This window comes from Pogoniulus pusillus, chromosome 7, assembly GCF_015220805.1.
Source record: "Pogoniulus pusillus isolate bPogPus1 chromosome 7, bPogPus1.pri, whole genome shotgun sequence".
NCBI lineage: Eukaryota > Metazoa > Chordata > Aves > Piciformes > Lybiidae > Pogoniulus > Pogoniulus pusillus.
The window spans coordinates 25,293,654-25,315,587 of NC_087270.1; the positions used below are offsets into that span (position 1 = coordinate 25,293,654).

At 51.9% G+C, this 21,934-nt stretch overlaps 3 protein-coding genes across 7 annotated transcripts in view; 1 reads left to right on the plus strand and 2 right to left on the minus strand.

Annotated features, from left to right (window-relative positions):
- Positions 1–4,648, plus strand: part of DHX57 (DExH-box helicase 57) — a 36,144-nt gene extending 31,496 nt beyond the window's left edge. For all 3 annotated transcript variants that reach the window (XM_064146262.1, XM_064146263.1, XM_064146264.1), the window contains exon 24: positions 948–4,648. In XM_064146262.1, coding sequence (XP_064002332.1) covers positions 948–1,091 — 144 coding nt within the window. In that variant the 3' untranslated portion in view covers positions 1,092–4,648. The remainder of the gene's footprint in view (positions 1–947) is intronic.
- On the minus strand, positions 4,395–14,475 carry LOC135176857 (serine/arginine-rich splicing factor 7-like). 2 transcript variants are annotated; one of them, XM_064146265.1, is made up of 9 exons: positions 14,350–14,475; positions 13,794–13,974; positions 13,502–13,678; positions 12,395–12,469; positions 12,171–12,272; positions 10,435–10,488; positions 6,375–6,419; positions 5,620–5,655; positions 4,395–4,708 (listed from the first exon to the last, which is right to left on the minus strand). In XM_064146265.1, exons 1-9 carry the CDS (start codon positions 14,369–14,371, stop codon positions 4,684–4,686), a joined length of 717 nt encoding a protein of 238 aa, XP_064002335.1. In that variant the 5' UTR covers positions 14,372–14,475; the 3' UTR covers positions 4,395–4,683. The 2 variants fall into 2 exon arrangements, with proteins under 2 accessions (XP_064002335.1, XP_064002336.1); XM_064146266.1 differs by lacking the exon at positions 6,375–6,419 and having other exon boundaries at positions 14,350–14,473.
- A 971-nt stretch (positions 14,476–15,446) lies between these two features.
- On the minus strand, positions 15,447–21,928 carry GEMIN6 (gem nuclear organelle associated protein 6). Of its 2 annotated transcripts, none has more exons than XM_064146267.1 (3): positions 21,627–21,928; positions 19,145–19,277; positions 15,447–16,744 (listed from the first exon to the last, which is right to left on the minus strand). In XM_064146267.1, the coding sequence occupies exons 2-3, from the start codon at positions 19,270–19,272 to the stop codon at positions 16,369–16,371; spliced, it is 504 nt and encodes a 167-aa protein (XP_064002337.1). In that variant the 5' UTR covers positions 19,273–19,277; positions 21,627–21,928; the 3' UTR covers positions 15,447–16,368. The 2 variants fall into 2 exon arrangements, with proteins under 2 accessions (XP_064002337.1, XP_064002339.1); XM_064146269.1 differs by lacking the exon at positions 21,627–21,928 and adding an exon at positions 21,425–21,617.
- Positions 21,929–21,934: the final 6 nt, after the last annotated feature.

The following is a 21,934-nucleotide window of genomic DNA, read 5'->3' on the forward strand; positions in this document are numbered from 1 at the left end:
ACTCTGCTGGGGCAGGTTACTGGGCTCTGGCACTGCTCCGGGGCAGGCTGCGGGACCCTGGCACTTCACCAGGGCAAGTTGTTGGGCTCTGGCACTCACCTGGTTTAGGGACACGAAGATGCTCAGAGGGCTCGACCAGCTCTTAGCCTGGAGGAGGTTCAGGGGTGACCTCATTGCTGTCTACAGCTACCTGAAGGGAGGTTGTAGCCAGGTGGGGTTGGTCTCTTCTCCCAGGCAATCAGCAACAGAACAAGGGGGCACAGTCTCAAGCTGTACCAGGGGAGGTCTAGGCTGGATGTTAGGAGGAAGTTGTTGGCAGAGAGAGTGATTGGCATTGGAATGGGCTGCCCAGGGAGGTGGTGGAGTCCCCATGCCTGGAGGTGTTGAAGCAAAGCCTGGCTGAGGCACTTAGTGCCATGGTCTGGTTGCTTGGCCAGGGCTGGGTGCTAGGTTGGACTGGCTCAGCTTGGAGGTCTCTTCCAACCTGCTTGATTCTATGAGGACAGGCTACCAGAGTGGCTGGAGAAGGAAAGCTTCCAGGAGACCTTGGAGTGGCCTTCCAGTATCTGAATGGGGCTACAGGAGGGCTGGGGCAGGACTATTGACAAGGTCTTGAAATGCAGGGACAAGGAGGTATGGGTTTAAACTGGCAGAGGGGAGATTGAAACTGGGTATTAGGAAGAAGTTCTTTGCAGTGAGGGTGGTGAGGCACTGGCACAGGTTGCCTGGGGAGGTTGTGGATCACAGAGTCAAAGGATGTGATCAAAGATGATGTTCTGTGGTTCTGTCATTCACAACCTCCCTGGAGGGGTTCAGAACCAGGTTGGATGAGGCCTTGAGCAACCTGTTCTAGTGGGAGGTGTCCCTGCCTATGGAACTGGCTGAGCTTTGAGGTCCCTTCCAACCTGAACCCTTCTCTGATTCGTCTTCCACTCTGTCCCTGCCAGGTGGCTGAGCTGGTGAAGGAGCTGCGCTGTGAACTGGACCAGCTGCTGCAGGATAAGATCAGGAACCCCAGCATGGATCTGTGCGTGTGCCCCCGTGGCTCTCGCATCATCGGCATGATCGTCAAGCTGGTGACCACGCAGTAGCTGCCCACGAAGGCTGAGTGGCATCAAGTGTCCTGACTGATTTGTTGGCCCCAGACGTGGTCACTGCTGGGCACTGTGGCAGATGGAGTTGCAGCTTTGGGGTTTGGGCGGTTGGATTGTTTTGCCTTTGCTTACAGGCTTGGCTTACAGTACTCTCTGAGGAAATGGCAGGAGGAGAAGTTCCCTCCAAGGAAGAAGTAAAGTCATCTTCTGGGGTTTTTTTCAGTGGGGCTGTACACTGCCAGAAGTGTTTTCTGACCACCAAAATGCCTGCTGCTTCCAGGAGGGCTCACGGCAATGGCTGGAGGCAGCAAAAGGCATCACGAACTGCTGAACTGGTTCCATCTCCCTACCTCTTGGCCAAGACTTCACAGAGGTAATCAGTCTTGGCTCACGAGGGAGTCCTTTGCCTGTAGTTCAACCCAAAGCCCTTAACAGTGTACTGTGTCCAGCTGTGGGGGCCCCAACCCAAGGGAGACACAGCCCTGATGGAACAGGTCCAGAGGAGTCCACAAAGATGCTTAGAGGGCTGGAGAATCTCTGCTGTGGGGACAGGCAGAGAGAGTTGGGGTCTGTTCAGGCTGGTGAACGCTCCAGGCAGACCTTAGTGCTGCATGTCAATAGCTGAATGGGACCTACAGGAAGGCTGGGGGGGGACTGTTCAGAAGGGCTTGGAGTGATAGGATGAGGAGCAATGGTTTGAAAGTGGAGCAGGGTAGAGTTGGGTTGGACCTAAAGAAGTTCTGCACAAGTAGAGTGGCGAGACAGCCCAGGGCTGTGCTTGAGGCCCTGTCCCTGCAGGCCTTCAAGCTCAGCCTTGCTGTGTCCCTGTGCAGCCTGCTCCAGCTGGAGGTGTCTCTGCTGAGGGCAGGGGGCTGGCCAAGACTCTCTGCGAGGGTCCCTCCCAACCCAATGCAATCTGTGGATGTGTGATTTTTAACACACTTTTATCTTTGTAGCTGTTTCACAGCAACACAGAGGAGACCCCAAAGCAGTAGAGCAGTGCAGGTCTCAGCAGGTATGGTCTCTGTAGGAGGCTAAGCTGTTCCAGCTTAGTGTTGTCATCAGCAGCACCATGGTCCTGGAAGTGCAGCCTTCGAGTTCTTGCCTCGTTGCTTTCCTGGGGCTTTAGTGAAAGGTGTGAAGGGATGGGCGGGAGGAGGTTATTATTGCACTGCAGGGACATGAGAGTCTTGTCAGGCAGGCGTGCTCCCTGAGGCAAGACTGTTAGGTACAGCACTGCTGCTCTGTGCCCCACAGCTGTGCCAGTGAGATAGCATGTCCAGAGATGGGCAGTGAAGCTGGAGAAGGGTCTAGAGGGCTGGTGAGGAGGAGCTGGGGCTGTTTAGTGTGGAGGAGGCTGAGGGCAGACCTCATTGCTCGCTACAGCTCCCCAGGAACATGTGATAGAAGAGGAATTGGCCTCAAGTTGCACCCCAGGGTGGTTTAAGTTGACTAATTAGAAGAAACTTCTTCACTGAAAGAGTTCTCAACCAGTGGCACAGACTGCCCAGAGCGGTGGTTAAATGCCCATTCCTGGGAGTTCAAGACATGATGCTGAGGGACATGGTTTAGCCCCAGCCTTGGCAGAGCTAAGGAATGTTTGGAAGTCAGTCTTAAGGACTTTCCCAACTGCCCTGATCCTCTGACTCTATGCCATGCTGTGTGTGTTGGCTGTGGAGGAGCACTGCCAGCCCTCCACAGCACAGCAGTCTTTCAGAGAGGATGAGCAAGCACGGTGGCAGTGCTATCAGTAACCAGCAGCCTCTCCACCAGGCAGCAGAAGCATCACTTCGAGCAGCAGCTGTGGAGTGGTTCCCTCTCCAACCACAAGCCCTACGGCTGCCCAAAACTTCCCCACACTAACCATCCTTCCAGCCCTCCTCTTCGACCCCCACATCCCAACCTCCCTCCTCCTTTCTTGTAATATCCAGAAGAGAAAGGGTGAGAAAGAAGTGTAGCACTAGAGAGGTTTGTGTCTACAAGTTTATTGTGGAGTTAAATGTGTTTCAGCAGCACAAAGGGAAGAAAAAGCTACCCCCTACCCCCTTTTAAAGCACCATGCCAGGGGGCAAATTCTGCCATGAGACAGGACACCAAGAAAATCCTCTCTCCCCACCTCCCCCATAGTGTTTAGGTCACCCCAGTTTAATGCTATTGCTTCCATCACCCTCTTCTGCAGTTTCTAATGGACTATGGCTAGCTCTGCCAAAACATTAACTGCAGTAGCATCACCAAGGAGTCACTCACTCATCCTTCTATGCACCCAGGCCCTATAATAGAATCTACCAGGTTGAAAGAGACCTCCAAGATCATCCAGTCCAAATGTGCTAACACGGGGAAGAGAGGGACAGCATAAGCACAGTAAGTCCTTGTGAAGTCATCTATGGGGGCTCACTGTCACTCCTTGTAAAGCATCAAAGAGCAGAGCTCACCTGAAAGCCTGAGGCTGGCTGCCCATGCAGTGCTGCACCAACTACAGCAAGAGGCCTGCACACAGCAGCCGAGGCCACAACACACTGTAAGGAAGTCTTCCAAGTGCAAATTGTTCAACACTCCTGGCTGTGCTGCCAAGACAGCTCCAGCTGGCAAAGCCCTTGCTCTAGCCTCAGTTGCACTGCCCTTCAGTCCCTCAGTCACCCTCTGCATGTAGCTAGCTGTCAAATGTGCCAGAGCAGCTGATGGGACACAACAAGCCCCTTGACCACATTTGGCTGCCAAAGGAGATGTGAGCAGGTCGGATAAACATGAGCTCTTGGTTCCCCCAATGCCCTGCTACTTAAGCACATCCTGCAGGCTCTGCTGGAGTAAGAAAAGCCCAAACTTCCTGAAACAAGTATCAAAATGTATCTTTTGCTGCACCAGAACTGCCCCCTTAGCACAAGCATCACAGCTGTGGTACTATTTGGACAAGCAGGAGGTAAATGCTCACAAAGGTCTTATTTTACTTCAACAGTTTCCAGGCCAGAAATATTCTAGATACCTTCAGGTGAAAAGAAGTTCACTTGCCCTCTAACCAACAAGACAAGCACAACAGCATTCACACAGCCCTCATTTTAATGCCCTTTGTAGCCACTTCTTCAGCTCCAACAATCACCTCCAGCCAGTTCTCTTTTGCTGAGCTCTGAGGAGGTGCAACCAGCCACCACAAGGTAACGGCAGAGACCACACAGTAAGAACCAGAGCTGTTGCCCCCTAAGTAATCAGGCCCTACAACAGGCACACAGCACATTGGGCCTGTAGCAAGCTGCCTCCTGCTCCAGCCACCCAACTCTTGAAGCAGCAGGGTTACCACCAAACTGATTCTTAGTTAGAAATTAAGAGTTTATTATTTCAGTGAGCTGATAAAAAAAAGCCCAACAGCTCCAGATCACACAACAGGAACACAACAAAAAGGTTTGCATTAGTCTACCGGTAAGACTTGTCAAAGGATCATGCCAATTGTTAGTCAAATAGAAACAGCCTTAACAGTTGAAGCCCTTAACATTTATAAAGACACCACAAAAATCCCTTATAGTAATGTAAACAAAATAAATTTTCTTCTGAAACGTTTTAAATTTGAATCCATTCTTTCAGGACTGGCACTCCTCCTTCAAGGGCTTCCTGATGGTGAGTGGCTAAAAGGGAAAGAGACAGAGGATGAGCAGCAACTAGAGGAAACCCAACCGAAACTCTGGGGACTAAGCCAGGTTTCCCCTGTTTAGGAATGCTCTCCCCCTCTTCTTGTAACACCCCTGCCCACAGGGTTTTCGTTTCTCATGGTTCACAACTGCTGTGTTTTAGTTCACACTTTCCTAAGTCACAACTGCCCTAAGCTGGACAAGGGCAGCTGCAGCAGCTTGGTGAGAAGTGGAGCTGGTGCTCCAGCTGCGCAGAGCAGTCTCTGCTCTGCATGGTTCCAGCTTAAGGCCATGAGCCACTATCTCAACTACCCAAAGTGCAGCAGGTAACTCCCTGGTCACAGAGCAAAATTTGCTTCATGCTTCACAGAACACGGCAAAACTTGGCAGCTGTGTGGCTGAGTAAGAGCCACCAGCAGCACTTTAATCCTACCACACAGGCATGAGTTGCTCCATGCCTTACCTCTTCCCCAGACTAAAATCCCTCAGGAACTGTGAAATAGTTGATTCATATTTGCCCACATTTTCTGTTCTACTTCAAAACTTCATTCAAACAGGTTACCTGAGACTTAATACCATGAAGGTCTGACTTAGGAAATGCCCATAAAACATCACAGAATAGGCTGGGACCTCCAGAGGTCATCCAGTCTGACTCACTGCACTCAGCAGGGACATCCTCCACTAGAGCAGGTTGCTCAGAGCTCTGTCCAGCCTCACCTTGACCATCTCTCCAGGGATGGAGACACAACCACCTCCCTGTCATCTTTTCAAGAGCAGGATGTCCACATAATAATTCCTCTTTTCCCAAGGTCACAAACTGAGGCAAGCTTTTACCCTTGCAGAAGGTAACTTGAAACACTGGCTCTATGGAGCTGCCTGGCATGCTCCAGCTTGAGGATGCTCCTTACCTTCTCTTTGGAGATGGTGATCTGGACTTGGAGCGACTGTTAAAGAGAAAAGAAGTGATCAGTGTGATTTATCAGGATCCACTGTGCACCGTTCACAACAGTGAGAACAGTTTGATGTTGTTAAACACATTAAACCACACCACCCTTAATGCTGCTGACAGCAGCTACACACAATTGCTTCGAGCAAGAAGCTGCAGTCGAGAAAGGATCTGCTGAAAGCTGAAATACCTGGGAAAAGAGCAACACACAGCTTCCAAGCAGCTCTAAAATAACCCAGGAATCCTGCAGAGCAGGAGCAGTGAACCAAGCAGAGGAGAGGCAGGAAGACTGACAAGTACAAGCAGCTGAGAACCCCAATCCTGGCAAAAATGCTGTGGCACAATGGTGGGTTTTAAACTAAACAAACTGTTCACCACAATCCTCCTGCAAGAATTGCCTGCTGCCCCCCAGACAAAAGCAGTAATAGCTTCCAAACACTGAGGGGGAAATTATTTTTCCTTTTTGATTATAAAAATCACATCTGAAAAAGATTTTTCAAGCAGCTGTTAAAACCACCAAGCAAAAAAAGACAAAAACCCTCTTCCATGTACAACTGGAACACTACTCCCATCAGGGATTTTGAATGACCATAAAAAAACATCCAAAAACCTAACAAAAACACAGAAAGAAACAAAAAAGGCACACCATACAAACCACCAAACAATAAAATTAACACCTCCCACCATCCCAAGGGCTACTTGTAGTTACATGCTCACCTTTTAGCAGGTAAGCCAGATTTAGATCTACCATGGGACCCAGACCTACAACAGGAGAAAAACAAAGCTCAGCAAAGCAGGCAGAGGCAGGCAGGGACAACGAAGCTCAGCTAAGCCAGCAGCAGCACAGCCCCACTGCACAGCAGCACAAACCACAGAAGAAGGCTCCAGTGCTGCAGGCTGTTCTCAGGACTGTTCAGAAGAATTCTTTAGCTCTTACTGCAGAGAAGCTGCTTAGCTGTAGACAGGAGAACAGGCACAAGAAGCTGCCCAGCAAAGCTTCAGCTACCACTTTCACAAAGACCTTCTACCAGGCTCCCAGACTCTCTGCCTGACCCATAGAGGGGAAGAGCAGTGTCAAGCAATACTTCCCAGCACAGAGAGCCTGGAGTGAGTTACAGGCAAGCTCCCAGTGCCACTTCACGCATCACAAAGGATTTCCATCAGTTATCCCACTGAAAACAGCACTTCACTTGCACATCTGCCTGCCGCTGTGCAGAATCGTCCCAAGCTGATGTTAGGAACTAAAATCTAGCTGACCAGGGAGACTCTCCTCCAAGCCTGACCATGTCACTTTACTTAAAACTGTTTGTCCCTCTGGTGTGCCAGAACCCAGGTGCCTGCTAGTCCTGAACATCTGAAAGTCTGCAACATACAAATAGAATAGGCTGGGCTGGCAGAGACCTCCAAACATTATCTATCCAACCCCCTGCACTCAGCAGAGACATCCTCCACTAGAGCAGGCTGCCCCACAGCCCTCTCCAGCCTCACCTTCAATATCTCCAGGGACGGGCTCCAGCCACCTGCCTGGGCAACCTGTTGCAGTGTTCCAGCAGCCTCCTGCTGCAGAACTTGTTCCTCACAGCCAATCTCAATCTGCTCTGCTCTAGTTTGCAGCCATTGCCCTCGTCCTGTCCCTGCAGGCCTTTGCCAACAGTCCCTCTGCAGCCTTCTTGTAGCCCCTGCAGGTCCTCACAGGCCACTAGTAAGTCCCCCTGGAGGCTTCCCTTTTCCAGGCTGAACACCTCCAACTCCTTCAGCCTGTGCCCATAGCAGAGCTGTTCTAGCCCCTGTCCCTCCTCTAGACCTGCTCCATCAGGTCCAAGTCCTTCCTGTGCTGAGAGCTCCAGAGCTGGATGCAGCACTGCAGGTGAGGTCTCAGCAGAGCAAAGTGGCAGAATCCCCTCTCTCCATCAGCTGGCCATGCTGCTTTGGAAGCAGCCCAGATATTCAAATTGTCTTGGCCAAAACAAAGTGAGAAACTTTTACTCTATTTCTGCTGGGAAGTGTTTTCAGAGTGATCAAGATTCCCCTCTGCCTTGCCTCATAACCTCTAGAAATACTACAGGGACACCTGGTGCAAGTTACACAAACTGCTACATGCCACTGCTGGGTTATATTCCCGGTCACTGCTGAGCCACCCTCCCTCCCAGAGCCACCGAAGCTGTTCCTGTATCACAGTCACACAGGATGGAGCTTGCATTCTGTAGCATGAGCATGACTCCCTACCTGCCTGCTACAGGGAAGTGGCACACAAGGGCAGCCTCTTCCCACAGAATCCTTCAAGTTGGACCTCCAAGAGCATTGAGTCCAAACCGTAACCCAGCTGTGGTGACCACTGAACTCTGTCCTGAAGCAGCACATCCAGTTTCTCCAGCACCTCCAGGGATGGGAACTGCACCATTCCCTGAGCAGCCTGTGCCAATCCCTGACCAATCCTGCAGCAAAGACATTTTACCTAATGTTCAACCTGACCCTCCCCTGGTGCAACTTAAGCACACTTCCTCTTCTCCTATCTCTGGTTACTTGGGAAAAGAGACCAACCCCAGCCTCACTCCAGCCTCCTTTCAGCGAGCTGTAGAGAGCAATGAGGTCTCCCCTCAGCCTTCTCTTCTCCACACTAAACACCCCTCAGTTGCTCAACATATGATGCCCTCCAAACCCCTCTGCAGCCTCTTTGCTCTTCTCTGGATGCCCTCCAGCCCCTCAGTGTCTTTCCTGCGCTGTGGGGCCCAGAAATGAACCCAGCATTCAAGCTGTGGCCTCACCAGGACCCAGCACAGGGGCACCATCACCACCCTACTCCTGCTGGACACTGGTTTTGATCCAGGCCAGGCTGCTGGTGCCTTGGTCAGATAGCCATAGCCTGGCTCACCTTCACCCAGCTGGCCACCAGTACCCCCAGGTTTGTCTCTGCTGGGCACTTTCCAGCCACTCTGCCCCCAGCCTGCAGCCTTCCTGGGGTTGCTGTGCCCCAGGTGCAGGAGCCAGCCCTTGGCCTTGTTCAATCTCAGCCCACTGGCCTTAGCCCATGGATGCAGCCTGTGCAGCTCCCTCTGCAGAGCTTCCTGCCCTCAACAGCTCCACACTCCCTCCCAGCTCAGTGCCATCTGCAAACTGACTGAGGGTGCCTGAATCCCCTCATCCAGACCACTAATAAATCAGAACTGACTCCAGCATCAAGCCCTAAGGGACACCACCTGCAACCTGCCACCAGCTGGGTTTAACTCCTTTGTCACAACTGTTTGGGCTCAGCAAAAAGTCCACCTGTCCATGCCATGGGCCACAAGGGTCTTGAGGGGAATTCTGTGGAAGATGGTGTCAAAGGCTTTACTGAAATCCTGGTAGACAACAGCCACAGCCTTTCCCTCACTCACTGGGTGGGTTATCTGCTCAGAGAAAGAGATGAGGTTGGTCAAGCAGGACCTGCCTGCTTATTACAAGAAACGCTGACAAATCCTCCTTGCAAGAGGTACAGCAACAAAGCAGGACTGCAGAGCAGCAGCAGTTAGCTGCCAGTGTTGTGTGGTGCTGTGCTGGCAGTGGACCAGTCTTCACCATGCTTCCCTCAGCCTAGTTAGCACAGGCCTGTACCAGCAGTGAAGTAAGAACAGCTCCAGTCATGATAATTACTGTCCTCTTAAAGGCTCAGAGCACAAGTCCTGAAGTGGGAGGCAGATGCCTAAAAGCCATTTCTGTTCCTCCATGCTCATGCAAAACAAGCAGGCAACTTCTTCCAACTCAGCAGCTCTCACATCCATCCCATTTTTATCCTATTCTTCATCCAACCAAGACTGATCACAAAGAACAAAGGAATATAATGCAGCAACAAGTAGTCAATACCCATCTCCCTCGGCTTGTGTCAGCACAGAAAACACCCAGAGCCACAAAACCAGCAATGCACATCACAGAAGGCCTTCAAAATCCGTGACACTAGGGCTCATGGCCCTCCAACCTTCGAAGTCAAGCATCCTACCCACATCAAATCTACTTCTTAGCACTGCACCAGTGGAATGGGAGCCACCTCACAGAGCTGCAACTGACAAAGCTGAGAAGCTGTCACTCAGAGTCCAGGCAAGAGCAGCAACCTTTTCAGTGCTTTCTGCCCCTGCCCCAGCATTTGAGAGTTGCCAAGAAAAACCTAGGCAGCACACTCCTGTAGGACACGAGGTCACAGAATCACAGAATTGTAGGGGTTGGAAGTAACCTCCACAGACCATTCAGTCCAATTCCCTGCCACAGCAGGGTCACCCAGGGCAGGGCGGTCTCAGCAGGGCAGAGCAGAGGGGCAGCAGAACCTCCCTAGCCTTGCTGGCCACGCTTCACTTGCTGCACCCCAGGATGCCCTTGGGCCTCTTGGCCACAAGGGCACACTGCTGCCCTATGCAGAACTTGCTGTGCACCAGCACTCCAAGGGCTTTCTCCATGGAGCTGCTTTCCAGCAGGGCAACTCCTAATCTGTCCTGGTGCCTGCTGTTGCTCCTCCCCAGATGCAGGGCTCTGCACTCATCCTTAGTGACTTTCCTGAGGTCAAGTATTCTCTGCATGTATACACAAGAACTACTTTTAAGTTCTCTCCACAGACACCCACAGACCAAGCTCAAGTTTGTTATAAGCAATGGACCACTGCTTTAGTCTGTGAAAGGCTTGAATTATTAACCTGAAGTGCAGAGACTGCTGTGCTGCACAACCACTTCATCCCTTTCATTAAACTCCCCTGAGGAAGTTAAAAAACAAAACCCAACAGTATTCTAAGCTTGAATCAGAGGAAGGAGCTTACCTGCTTCGAGGCCACACAACAGAGCGAGACCTTGAGCGGGACCTGGATCTAGACCTGGAGAGAAGAAGTGAGCACTGAGTAACTACTGCATGATCTCACAGCTGAGACCATGTAAATCAGACTCGCATCGGGTTGGAGGGGACCCTCCCAGGGCATCTTGGCCACCCCCCTGCACTCAGCAGGGACACCTTCAGCTGGAGCAGGCTGCACAGGGACACAGCAAGGCTGAGCTTGAAGGTCTGCAGGGACAGGGCCTCAAGCACAGCCCTGGGCAGCCTGTGCCAGTGTCTCACCACTCTGCTTCTGCACAACTTCCTCTTCAGGTCCAACCTAACACTGCCCTGCTCCACTCGCAAACCATTGTCCTCATCCTATCTCCACAGGCCCTTCTGAACAGTCCTTCCTCAGCCTGCCTGGAGGTCTCCTTCAGACACTGCAATGCAGTTCTAAGGTCTCCCTGGAGCCTTCTCCTCTTCAGGCTGAACAGCCCCTACTTTCCCAGCCTGTCCTCACAGCAGAGGGTCTCCAGCCCTCTGAGCATCTTTGCGGCCAGCAGCTCCACACGTCTCTTGTCTTGAAGGCTCCAGAGGCGGAACCCAGCCTTGCAGGTGAGGTCTCAGCAGGACAGAGAGGCAGGATGCCCTCTCTCCATCTCTGGCCCTGCTGCTCTGAATGCAGCAGAGGTTCTCCAGCCCTCTGAGCATCTTTCTGTCCCTCCTGTGAAGCTGCTCCAGCACGTCCCTGTCACACTGATCTTGGAGAATTCTGTTAGTACTGCTTGTTTGGCAGCAGTAACTTTACTTATGAGAAAGATGCAGTCCATTTGGCCATTACTACCACACAAAAAAAATCTGTTCTGGTTTAACCTCAGCCAGCACCACAGAGCTGCTTGCTCAATCCCACTGCTCCTCTCACCATGGGATGTGAAGTAGAACTGAGAGAAGAACGTGGTATGATATGAGGACATTTTAACATAACACCACAAACATAAGAATCAGTGAACAACATAATGGCTGAGGTTGGAAGGGACCTCAGAGCTCATCTACTCCAATCCTCTGTCATGCCCAGGGACACCCTTCAACACCTTACCCAGCCTGGCCTTGAACACCTCCAAGAAGCAGGCAGTCACAGCTTCCCTGGGCAACCTGTACCAGAGTCTCACCATCCTCCTACTGAAGAACTTCTCCCTCAGCTCCAGCCGAACCCTGCTCTGCCTCAGCTTCAAACCATTCCCCCTTTTCCTATCACATGTGGCCCTCCTTGGGACTGCCTCCAATAGTTTAAGTCCTGTTGTTATTACAGGAGCAGTAACAGTAACACTACAAATCAAGCAACATTAAAAAGGAGTGCTACCAGACAGCCCTCCCTTTATACCATGGTCATGAGGTGGGAATGAACCACTGACTAGTTGGCTTGGCTATACCACGTGGAAGGTGACCACATCCTAGCCAAACCCAGGACAAAAATCCCACTGTCATCAACAACATAATCATCCCTTCTGTCCTTGAAGCTGAAGCAGGAAACCTTAACCATCACTCAAGGCTCCAACTAGGCTACAATACAAACACATCTCAGAACGAGCAGCGCTTAAACTGAACTCCAAACTGAGGAGTGAGGTTGGCTCTCGGGGATGGAAGGAAACACCAGAGGTTCCTGAAAGCACATGAACTGCTGGAGACACATAATACTCACTTCAAAAGGTATCCTGAACAAATGGCATAAGAGAAAACACATACCTTGATCTCCTCAAAGAACCGGAACGAGATCGGCGGGGCGAGAAGGATCTATACCTACGAGGAGATATTGACCTGGACCTGCGGTAGGAAGCTGATCTCGATCTACAGAACAAGAAGGGGGCAGAAAAAACAACAAGCAAAATCAGGGCCAGGGACTTTTAACACCGACTACAAAAAGGGGTGTAGCAAGAAAAAGAAGGAATACAAAGTAGCCAGAAGCTTACCTCCTACCGCGACTCCGGCTGCGTGAGCGAGAATACCTCCTTCCACGGGACCTGGAGCGAGACCGAGACCGGGACCTGGGTTTAGGTGAGAGAAAACAGGTATCAGGAAGCAGCAGCTGCAGCAAGCTCTGCACGTGAGGCCCTGCTGAAGTCAAAACTGATTTCAGACAACTAAAAAGAAAAAAAAAAAAAGGAGGGGGGGAAAAGGGAGGAGAGGGGAGGGAGAAAAACCAAACCAACAAAAACACACCACTAGCATCTGTCAGCTGGAAAAAAGAAATCTCTGGGCCTACTCGTCTTGAGCATTTTACTAACCTAGAAAAATGTTAAAAGCTGAATGACATTGCAGAATTTAACATTAGAATAGAAAACACTGTAATGTGGATTTAAAATAAACCTTGCAAGTTTGCAGGTCGACCCTCTTTGGCCCAAGGTCTAGCAGATCTAGACGGTCTAGAAGTATCTATAGCCGATCGCTGCATCTAGGTGTTCTCTTCAATCTAACGACGATCAAACTGACAGCCCAGTGAGCCAGGGTGAGGCTTGATTGACGCAAGAAGATTTGTCTAGCTGGGCATGTGGTCAATCTGCTGTTCCTCTTTCTAAACCGGAGGGAGGGGGGGCCCCCAATTGAAAGCCAAATTTACTGTTACGGCGATCACCGTCTCAATTTTTCTGCCCTTAAAGAATAAGGTGAAGCTACGTGTAGATGGCTCGAGGGGATCTGGCCTCTTATGCTGATCACCTCAAGGTCTAGGAGGATCTTAAGTGTCGGATTTGCAAGGCGCCTCAGCAAGAAATCTTAAGGCTCGTGACATTCTGAATCAAGGCGACTGACTCAAACGAAGAAACCTGAAAGGTTTTGACCAGGTTGATTATTAAGATATTAACAGTTGATATGTATTAGCAAAACTAAATTTTCTTTTTTTTTAATTTAAAAAAAAATTAAATAAAAAAAAAAACAAAACAAAACCCCGATATACACCTGCTGGCTTACAACATTAAGAGTTTTAAAACTGGAGCGACATTTCTGTTCTTCGCTAACAAGAGCGACACCAAAGTGAACTGGCGAAGCAAGGCGGCCGCGCCGGCCCCGCGCCTACGTACCTGCTCCTCCTCCGGCGGCTATAGCGGTGGCAATCGTAAGCATAGTGGCCTTTCTCACCGCACTCATAGCATCTGTCGTTAGGGTCAAAGGGGCGCCGCGCAGGAGGCCTGTCGTAACGGGAGCGACGAGGCATCCCCGTCGACACTTCCACCCTAACCCTGGAGCCGCATATTATCCTGCAACGAGTCGGTATGCGTTAATCACTCGCGGGGTTCGTTCCAGAGACAAGGGGCAGGGGCTGTGGTCCGAGACTGCGGCCGGCGCAGCACGGCCTTGGGGGGGTGTACATACTTTCCATCGAGGCCGAGCACAGCATCCTCGGCATCCCGCGGGTCTTCGAACTCCACGAAGGCGAACCCCGGCGGGTTCCTCGCGATCCACACGGTTCTCAGCGGCCCGTAGTAGCTGAAGGCTCTCTCCAGCTCGCCTTTGCCGGCGCCCGTGCCCAGGTTCCCCACGTACACCTTGGTCTCTGCCGGGAGCGAGGCCATGGTCAGGGCCGCGTCCCGCCCGCGGCGCTCGCCCCGCGCAGCCGCAGCGCCCAGCACGCGGCCCGCGCCGCCCCTCCCCCTCCCGCCGCTGCCGCCATCTTTGACACCGCCTCCATTTTGGGGCGCTCCCGCCGGGGCCGCTTTCTCCCTCTCCGCACCTCACCGCTGCCCACCATCCGCCGGTCGCGCACCCACGGCTCGGCCGCGGCGGCCCGCACGCAACGTCTCCCTCCTCAGCTTCGCCTTCCCTCGCAATGGGCCCTCCGAAGCGACGGCCGCGGGCCGCCATCACCCGCGCGGCGCGAACGCCGCAGCCCAGCCCTTTCCCGCCCTCGGCTCTCCGCGCCCCCCATTACCGTATCGCCCGTATCGCGACATGCCGCCGACGACAGAGCCGAGCCCCGAGCAATCCCTCGATGTGAATGGAGGGACGGCGGTGGCGGCGGCTGCGCGAACCCACGGCCGCTGAGGGGAGGAGCTGCGGGCGCCTGGCAACGCGGGCGGGCGGGGACGGGGCGGGGCCGCCGCGCGGGCTCGGGCGGCTCTCGCGAGAGCGGCGGCTGCGCGGCACTGCCTGTCCGCCTGCCGCCGGCGTCTACCGCCGGTGTCTACCGCCGGGCTGCGCGGCGCTGCCTGCCCTCCTGCCGCTTTGCTTCAACACCTCCAGGGACGGTGCCTCCACCACCTCCCTGGGCAGCCCATTCCAATGCCAATCACTCTCTGGCAACAACTTCCTCCTAACATCCAGCCTAGACCTCCCCCGGCACAGCTTGAGACTGTGTCCCCTTGATCTGTTGCTGGTTGCCTGCGAGAAGAGACCAACCCCACCTGGCTACAACCTCCCTTCAGGTAGCTGTAGACAGCAATGAGGTCTGCCTGAGCCTAATCTTCTCCAGGCTAAACCACCTCAGCTCCCTCAGCCTCTCCTCACAGGGCTGTGTTCCAGGCCCCTCATCAGCTTCATCGCCCTGATGCTCTTAGTGCCCTGCAGCAGCCTGCTGTTTGACTCTGCTGGGGATTGCCAGAACAAGACAGGCATCAGCAATCTTTCAGCCCCTCTGCAGGGCTGTAGGCCTAGCTAGGCCCAAAGTCACCAACTTGGCACCAGGGACAACTCCCACTAGATCAGACTGCTCAAGACATCATCCAACCTGGCCTTGATCACCTCCAGGGAGGCAGGCACCCACAATCTCCCTGGGCAACCTGTGCCAGTGTCTCACCACCCTCAATGGAAAGAATTTCTTCCTAAAATCCTATTCCCCAAGCTTCAGTCCATTCCCCAGTGTCCTATCCCAACAAGTCCTTGTAAAAACTCCCTCCCCAGCTTTCTTGCTGGCCTCCTACCAACCCTTTCAGGTAAACAGGCACAGCAGCATAACTGCAGCAAAGGATTTCAAAGAAAAATCAGCATGATCCTGAGTGATCTGAAGGAATTTCCAATAAACCACTGCAAGAATGAGGAAGGGCTTTTATTAACAAGGGTTAGACAACCTTTTCAAGTGCATTTGAGCACAGTTACATGGTTTTGTGCTATCTCAAGAAACAAATCAGGAGATTAAATGAGGGCTCTAAAGGCTGCTGCCTGCATTAATAATCTAAACACAGTAGGATTTGCATTGTGCATCACTGGAAGCTAGAGACAAAGCACTAAGAAACCCAAACTTTTGGAATTGTAAGAAATTCTCTAAGGAACAAAGGTTTTCCAATCACTGCTGCCCCAAACTAACAGATCTGGGCTTAAAACCTGCTGTTTGCCTGCTAACTTTCCCTAATAACTTTCCAAATTTGGACCATGTTCTGAAACAGAAGAAACCAAACCAACAAACAAAACCCCAACAAGCCCCAAATAGACAAAAAAAGCCCAAGAATTGTTCCTGAACAATTATTTCATCTGGTCTGGAAAGTCCAAGTGACACAAATCTCTGTCAAAAATAAAGGCAAAAGAAAAAAGGAAGTTTCTGGTAAGCAGTTCAAACAACAGTGCTACACCAGGAGGTAATACATTCAATCAGTTTGAAAGGTAGAAGAAAACAGATCTTCAATTTCCCCTCCTGTTTTACAGTACTCTTACCAAAAAATACTTACTAAACTGACAGATCAACTCACTACTGATGCACTCATCCAAGGGAGTAAGCTGCAAACTGTATCAGATCATTTAATCCACCACCAGTATCCAATGGCTTGGATTCGAATCAAAAACATTAGGACCTGGAAAATGCTTTGTGCTTTTAGTTTATTCCTTTCTTAACTTGCAAAACTCATTTAAAAAAAACATGCCAAATCCCAGCATTTTTGCAAACAGTGAGTATTGAAAGGCAGGGCAGTTCCTCAGACGGGGTAGGCAGAGCCATTCCTGCTGCTGTGAAGAGAGAACATCACTGTTGCTTTTGCAGATAGCCCTGTATCAAGCCTTGAATTCGAGACAGAATGATCTCATTGGAGCTGCTGCACTCTTCTGGCCCGTACGGTGGGTCGATTGTTAGCACTCCCGCCACGCAGAGCCTTCCTCCTGACTCACTTTGCTCTGTCACAGGGATGTGGTTTGTTTCTAGCCAAGTCTTCAAGCTGTTCTTCCTCTTTTCAAGTTCCTCTGGGCTGTAGGCTTTGCTTTCTTCAGGTGCAAATATGCTGGAAAGACGCTGCTTCATTTCATCGTCCCCTTCTTTCAGTATCACAACCTCCTGCACCGCGTGGCCCAGGACAACGGATATGGACACTTCATCATCCTCTAGGAATGTTGCAAGGACAATACTGCCAAGGAAAGAGGGAAGTTTGAGTCACTGTGCTTAAGTGAAAATTGAGGAACACAGGCCAACATTCTTGCAGAGAAGTTGTTCTTTAGTATCTGTGTAACCCAGGTAGTATTCAGGCCATAGAGTACGCAGCACCTCTCACAGATTGCAGTGGGTTGGAAGGGACCCTCCCAGGGCATCTTGTCCAGCCCCCTGCACTCAGCAGGGACACCTCCAGCTAGAGCAGGCTGAACAGGGACACAGCAAGGCTGAGCTTGAATGCCACAAGGACAGGGCCTCAAGCACAGCCCTGGGCAGACTATGCCAGTGTCTCACCACTCTGCTTGTGCACAACGTCCTGAGGTCCAACCTAACTCTGCCTTGCTCCACTTTTAAACCATTGCCCTTGGCCTATCCTTTCCTCGAAAACCATGCTGCTACACTCTTAAAATACTGAACATGAAGGGCTTTGCAGGCAACTCCTGGCCTTAAATGTGCAATTACTCTCAAGCAGTAGGTTACTTTATAAAAACAAAGTGCACATTAAAATCAAGGCTGGCAAGCTGAGTATTTTTGTGCAGCATTCCCAGTCTTGACGAAGAAACTGAAGTCTTCCAACATTCAAGACCAATGATACCTTCAAGCCTTCAGCACTTCCAAGGCAGCTAACAGTATTGGAACCTTTTAATGACAAATTCTTTGTATTTCATGATTGCTAGTCACCAAAGGAATAATACATATTCTCTTTAAAATGACTCTTGCTCTTTTCTTAACTGAAAACTATACTTGCAAAATCACAGCAGGAACACAGTACTATTCAGGCTCATGCTGTAGCAGCCTGGTCTTTTCTCAAGGGCACTTACATCCCAGAGGTCCTAAAATACAGGTAGGAAGACAGCACTCTAGGAACTCTTTCCCATATACCAACAGAAAGGATCAGAAACCATTTTCTCCCTCTTGTGGGAAGAGAAGTCCCAGAATTTGATGTCAGACCTTTGCTAATCTGCTGCTGCCAGCAACAGTGGAATGAGTTTTTGAGCAAAGTGCCTTGATTTTAGCCTGGGCCCTCCTCAGAATCACTCCCTGCTGCACACACCATTTCCACTAAAATGAAAAGCAACTCCAAAAGAAGAATTTAGAGTATTTGAGCCATTCCAGAATTGAAGTAACAACCAATTGTTTTGAAACACATCAGAAACTGGATGTTTTCTTTTCCAGCCTCCATCTTGTACTCATGTGGGACAGGTTTGCAATCAAAAAGCTATGAAAAACTCTGATAGCAAGGAGCCAAATTTCTGCCTAGTCCCTGGTGCATTCTGCCTCTCAAACACTGTTGTCAAGTCACTCACCGGAGATACTAGAAACCTGTGTTACCACCCTCTGTCCAATGCCCCTGCTGATTTTCCTTGATACCTCTCCAAAGCAGGCACTAAACCTTCTGCCTGGAGGGGACAGCAGGGATAGAGGAATAAGGATTCCAACACAGAGCATTAAACACATTCCTGCATTCCTGCTCCATTTAGGAAGCAGGGTTTGGTATGTTATTAAAAGCAGTCGTTAACACGTGCATATAATTTGAAGTTCTAACCTCACATCCACAATGAAGTCAGCATGAATCCATTATCCACTCCCAAACTTTGCAATTGTTTGAATGAGACTGAAGTGGGTTGAGGAGAAATGCCCTGATCAGCTACAGTACTGGGGGTGTTGGTGGGTGAGAAGCTGGGCAGGACCCAGCAGTGGGCACTGGCAGCCCAGAAGGCCAAGGGCAGCCTGGGCTGCACCCAAAGCAGCGTGACCAGAGATGGAGAGGGGATCCTGCCCTTCTGCTCTGCTGAGACCTCACCTGCAGGACTGGGGCCAGCTGTAGACCCAACACAAGAGAGACCTGGAACTGCCAGAGAGGGTCCAAAGGAGGCCAGAAAGGTGCTCAGAGGGCTGGAGAGCCTCTGCTGTGGGCACAGGCTGAGGGAGCTGGGGGTATTCAGCCTGGGAAAGGCTCCAAGCAGACCTAACAGCAGCCTGCCAGGACCTGCAGGGGCTACAAGGAGGCTGCAGAGGGACTGTTGGCAAAGGCCTGCAGGGACAGGATGAGTGCAACAGCTGCAAATCAGAGCAGATTGGGATTGGATGTGAGGAACAAGCTCTGCACCAGGAGGCAACCTGCTCTAGTGGAGGATGTCCTTGCTGAGCGCAGGGGGTTGGTCTGTACGATCTTTGGAGGTCACTTCCAACCCAACCTATTCTATGGTTCTACAATGCTGCTTTCTCTTAGGCTTTGCCAATTACAAGAACATGGCACACAGCCCCTACATGCAGCTTTTGCTCCAAATGCATTTGCTTCAGTCTTGGGATCTTTCTTCTCCTGGCAAACTTGTTTCCTCATAGCTTTACAGAAACACAAGCTTTGGTACTTAACCTGGCAGTCACTGGATCCACTGTTACCACCCATCCTTCATATTCAAGTTTCTCAACTGCAGCAACTTTCACCATTTTGTTCAGGTAGGTTTCCCAGTCCAAAGGGCTTTTCTTCTGCCAGTCATTCATCTTCCCTGCACCCAGAACACAGAAAACAGCCAGAACAGTTAGCAGAAGCCATAAATCCTTTTGCTTTTGTCTTTCATATCAGACATGCCGGTGAAGATCTTACATCGGTCTGAAGCAGAGTTTTCTTTGAAAAGCAAACATTCACGAGTGGTTTGCAGCTTTTCAACTGCCTCCATCCCACCAGGAGGCTAGAGAGGGTTGGGGCAGCGCGGTGCAGGGAAGACAAAGGACTAAGGGAAGCTCCCCGCTGCGCCCTCCCGATTCCCGGGCGCTGCCACCCGCCTCAGCACCTGCCAGCTCCGGGCGCATGGAGAGCTGCCAAGCCGCCCTGCCGAGCAGCCGGCTCCAGGGGGGCAGGAGAGGGTCGCTCCGCGGGGCGCCCGGCCGCATGCCCGCTCACCGACCCAGCGAGCGGCGCCGAGCTGCTGGGCCTGTGCGCCCGGGCGGGACCGCAGCGTCCTGCCGCCGCCTCCGGTGCGGCACCTCCCCGGTGCCCTGGGCAGGCGACGAGACGCTCCTGAGGCAGAGAAGCGCTCCGCTTGGGAGTGCTTCACAGATGTGAGCGTGCAGAGATGACACAGGGTTGCATATAGGAGGCCGGGCTGCAAAAGCAGGCTGGCAAGGCGTGTGGCACTGAACTGCCCTGGCTGCCTGTGCTGAGCCTGCACGCCTCCTCCAGCGGCCTGCGTCTCCAAACTGGCATGGATGAGTGCATCGGCTCCATAAGGCGGCATTTTGGTTCGCATACACACATAGATCTCCACCCTCGAGAAAGCTGCTCGAAGTACAAATGAAAAGTTTTCTACAGATCAGAGAATTGTGGCCCTCCTATGGACCCTCTCCAGCAGCTCCAGCTCTCTCTTGTGTTGGATCCAGAGCTGGCCTCAGCCCTGCATGGGAGGTCTCAGCAGAGCAGAGGGACAGGATCCCCTCTATCACAGTATCATCAGGGTTGGAAGAGACCTCACAGATCATCAAGTCCAACCCTTTACCACAGAGCTCAAGGCTAGACCATGGCACCAAGTGCCATGTCCAACCTTGCCTTGAACTGCCCCAGGGACAGCGACTCCACCACCTCCCTGGGCAGCCCAGGCTGCCCTTGGCCTTCTGGGCTGCCAGTGCCCACTGTTGGGTCCTGCCCAGCTTCTCACCCACCAGCACCCCCAGGCTCTGTAGGGCTGCTGCTCTCAGTCTCATCATCCCCAGCCTGCATTACTGCAGAAGGTTGCCCTGACCCAAGTGCAGGACCTTGGCCTTATTAAACCTCATGAGGTTCTCCTCAGCCCAGCTCTGTAGCCTGTCCAGGCCCCTCTGGATGTCCCCATCTCGTCCTTCAGCCTTATCAGCCACCCCACTCAGCTTGGTGCCATCTGCAGCCTTGCTGAGAATGGCTCAATCTCCCTGTGTCACTGGGGAAGACACTGACCAGCTCTGGTGCCAGCACAGACCCTTGAGGGACACCACCTGTTGAAGTCCCTCATTGAAGCAAGCCAACCCATCATCATTTCAATAACTTGAGGTGAAAGCAAGCACTCAACAAAAATATCAAGGGTAGAAAATGAGGTTGTCTTATTTTGCAGACACAAGGAGTTTTTTTGGTTTGGGTTTTTTTTTTCTTCTTCTGGAGAAGTCCCAATTTCCCAACTCACCCTCCAGCGTTACAGGAATTACTGACAAATGGCTGTGCCACTGTATCCAGCTACGATTTCCTTGCAGTTTGCTTAGTAGCAATGAGGGATTAGCAGATCTAATTGGTTTTATTCTAAGAGTAAGCCACACAGTGCGAACTCTTAGCTTCTGTTTCAAGTGGTGGAAAGAATGGAAGTGGTTTATTGCCCAATTGTTTCTTCCGAAGTCCCTTTTGAGCAAAAGACTCCAAACATCTTAGTTTTTCACTCTTGTCAGCCTCAGTGCCCACTGTTATTTTGTTTCTTCTGTTACTGCCGGGGTGGTTGTTTCGACCCACACGGCTCTTAAGCTGTTGTTTGTTTTTCCTTTCAATTCTGTCAGTAGGATACAAGAGATTTCACTTAAACATAAGGAAAACTTCCAAGGGTGCTAGAGCACTGCAGCAGGCTTCCCAGAGAGGCTGTGGAGTCTCCCTTCTCTAGAGACTTTGAAACCCTTCCTGTGCGAGCTGATTTTAGCTTACCTGTTCTAGCAGATGATGCTCTCTAGAGGTCACTTCCACCCCACCGTGCTGCCATTGCGTGACCTAAGCCGCGTTTGATGGATACTGGTCACTACCGTGGGCCATCGCTAAGCTCTCCTACAGTACCCTGGGCCACAACCAGGGTCTCGAAGAGACGCCTCTCTCCCAACACCAGTAGCTAGAGCAGCGCAAGCATACGTACGCGATTCGGGAGAGAAACGGCGCTTCCCCGGGGAGGGCAGCTCTGCCGGTACCGCCGCACCGCCTTCCCGAGCCTAGGACGGCCTTTCGGGAGCATGGGAACGGGCCCCGCGGCTGCGACAGACGAGCGAGAGCAGCGGCTCCGTTCTGGAAGCTCTCCTCGGTGACGACGCAGCTGCTACCAGGCCGCCCCTGCGGCGCGCCGTGCGCAGGGACCCTCCCGAGCCAGCTGCCGCGCCAGGCCCCGGCGCGCCCCGCTCGGCGCTCTCCCGGCCGTGCCCCACGGTCGCCCCGGCAACCCGCGGCCCC

Coding starts and splice junctions, on each gene's coding strand:
- GEMIN6 (XM_064146267.1), bottom strand. CDS start 19,272: ATGAATGACTGGCAGAAGAAAAGCCCTTTGGACTGGGAAACCTACCTG. Junction 16,745..19,144: donor GTGGATCCAGTGACTGCCAG/GTTAAGTACCAA, acceptor TTTCCTTGGCAG/TATTGTCCTTGCAACATTCC.
- LOC135176857 (XM_064146265.1), bottom strand. CDS start 14,371: ATGTCGCGATACGGGCGATACG. Junction 12,470..13,501: donor AGCCGCCGGAGGAGGAGCAG/GTACGTAGGCGC, acceptor ACCTAAACCCAG/GTCCCGGTCTCGGTCTCGCT. Junction 4,709..5,619: donor TCACCATCTCCAAAGAGAAG/GTAAGGAGCATC, acceptor TTTCCCTTTTAG/CCACTCACCATCAGGAAGCC.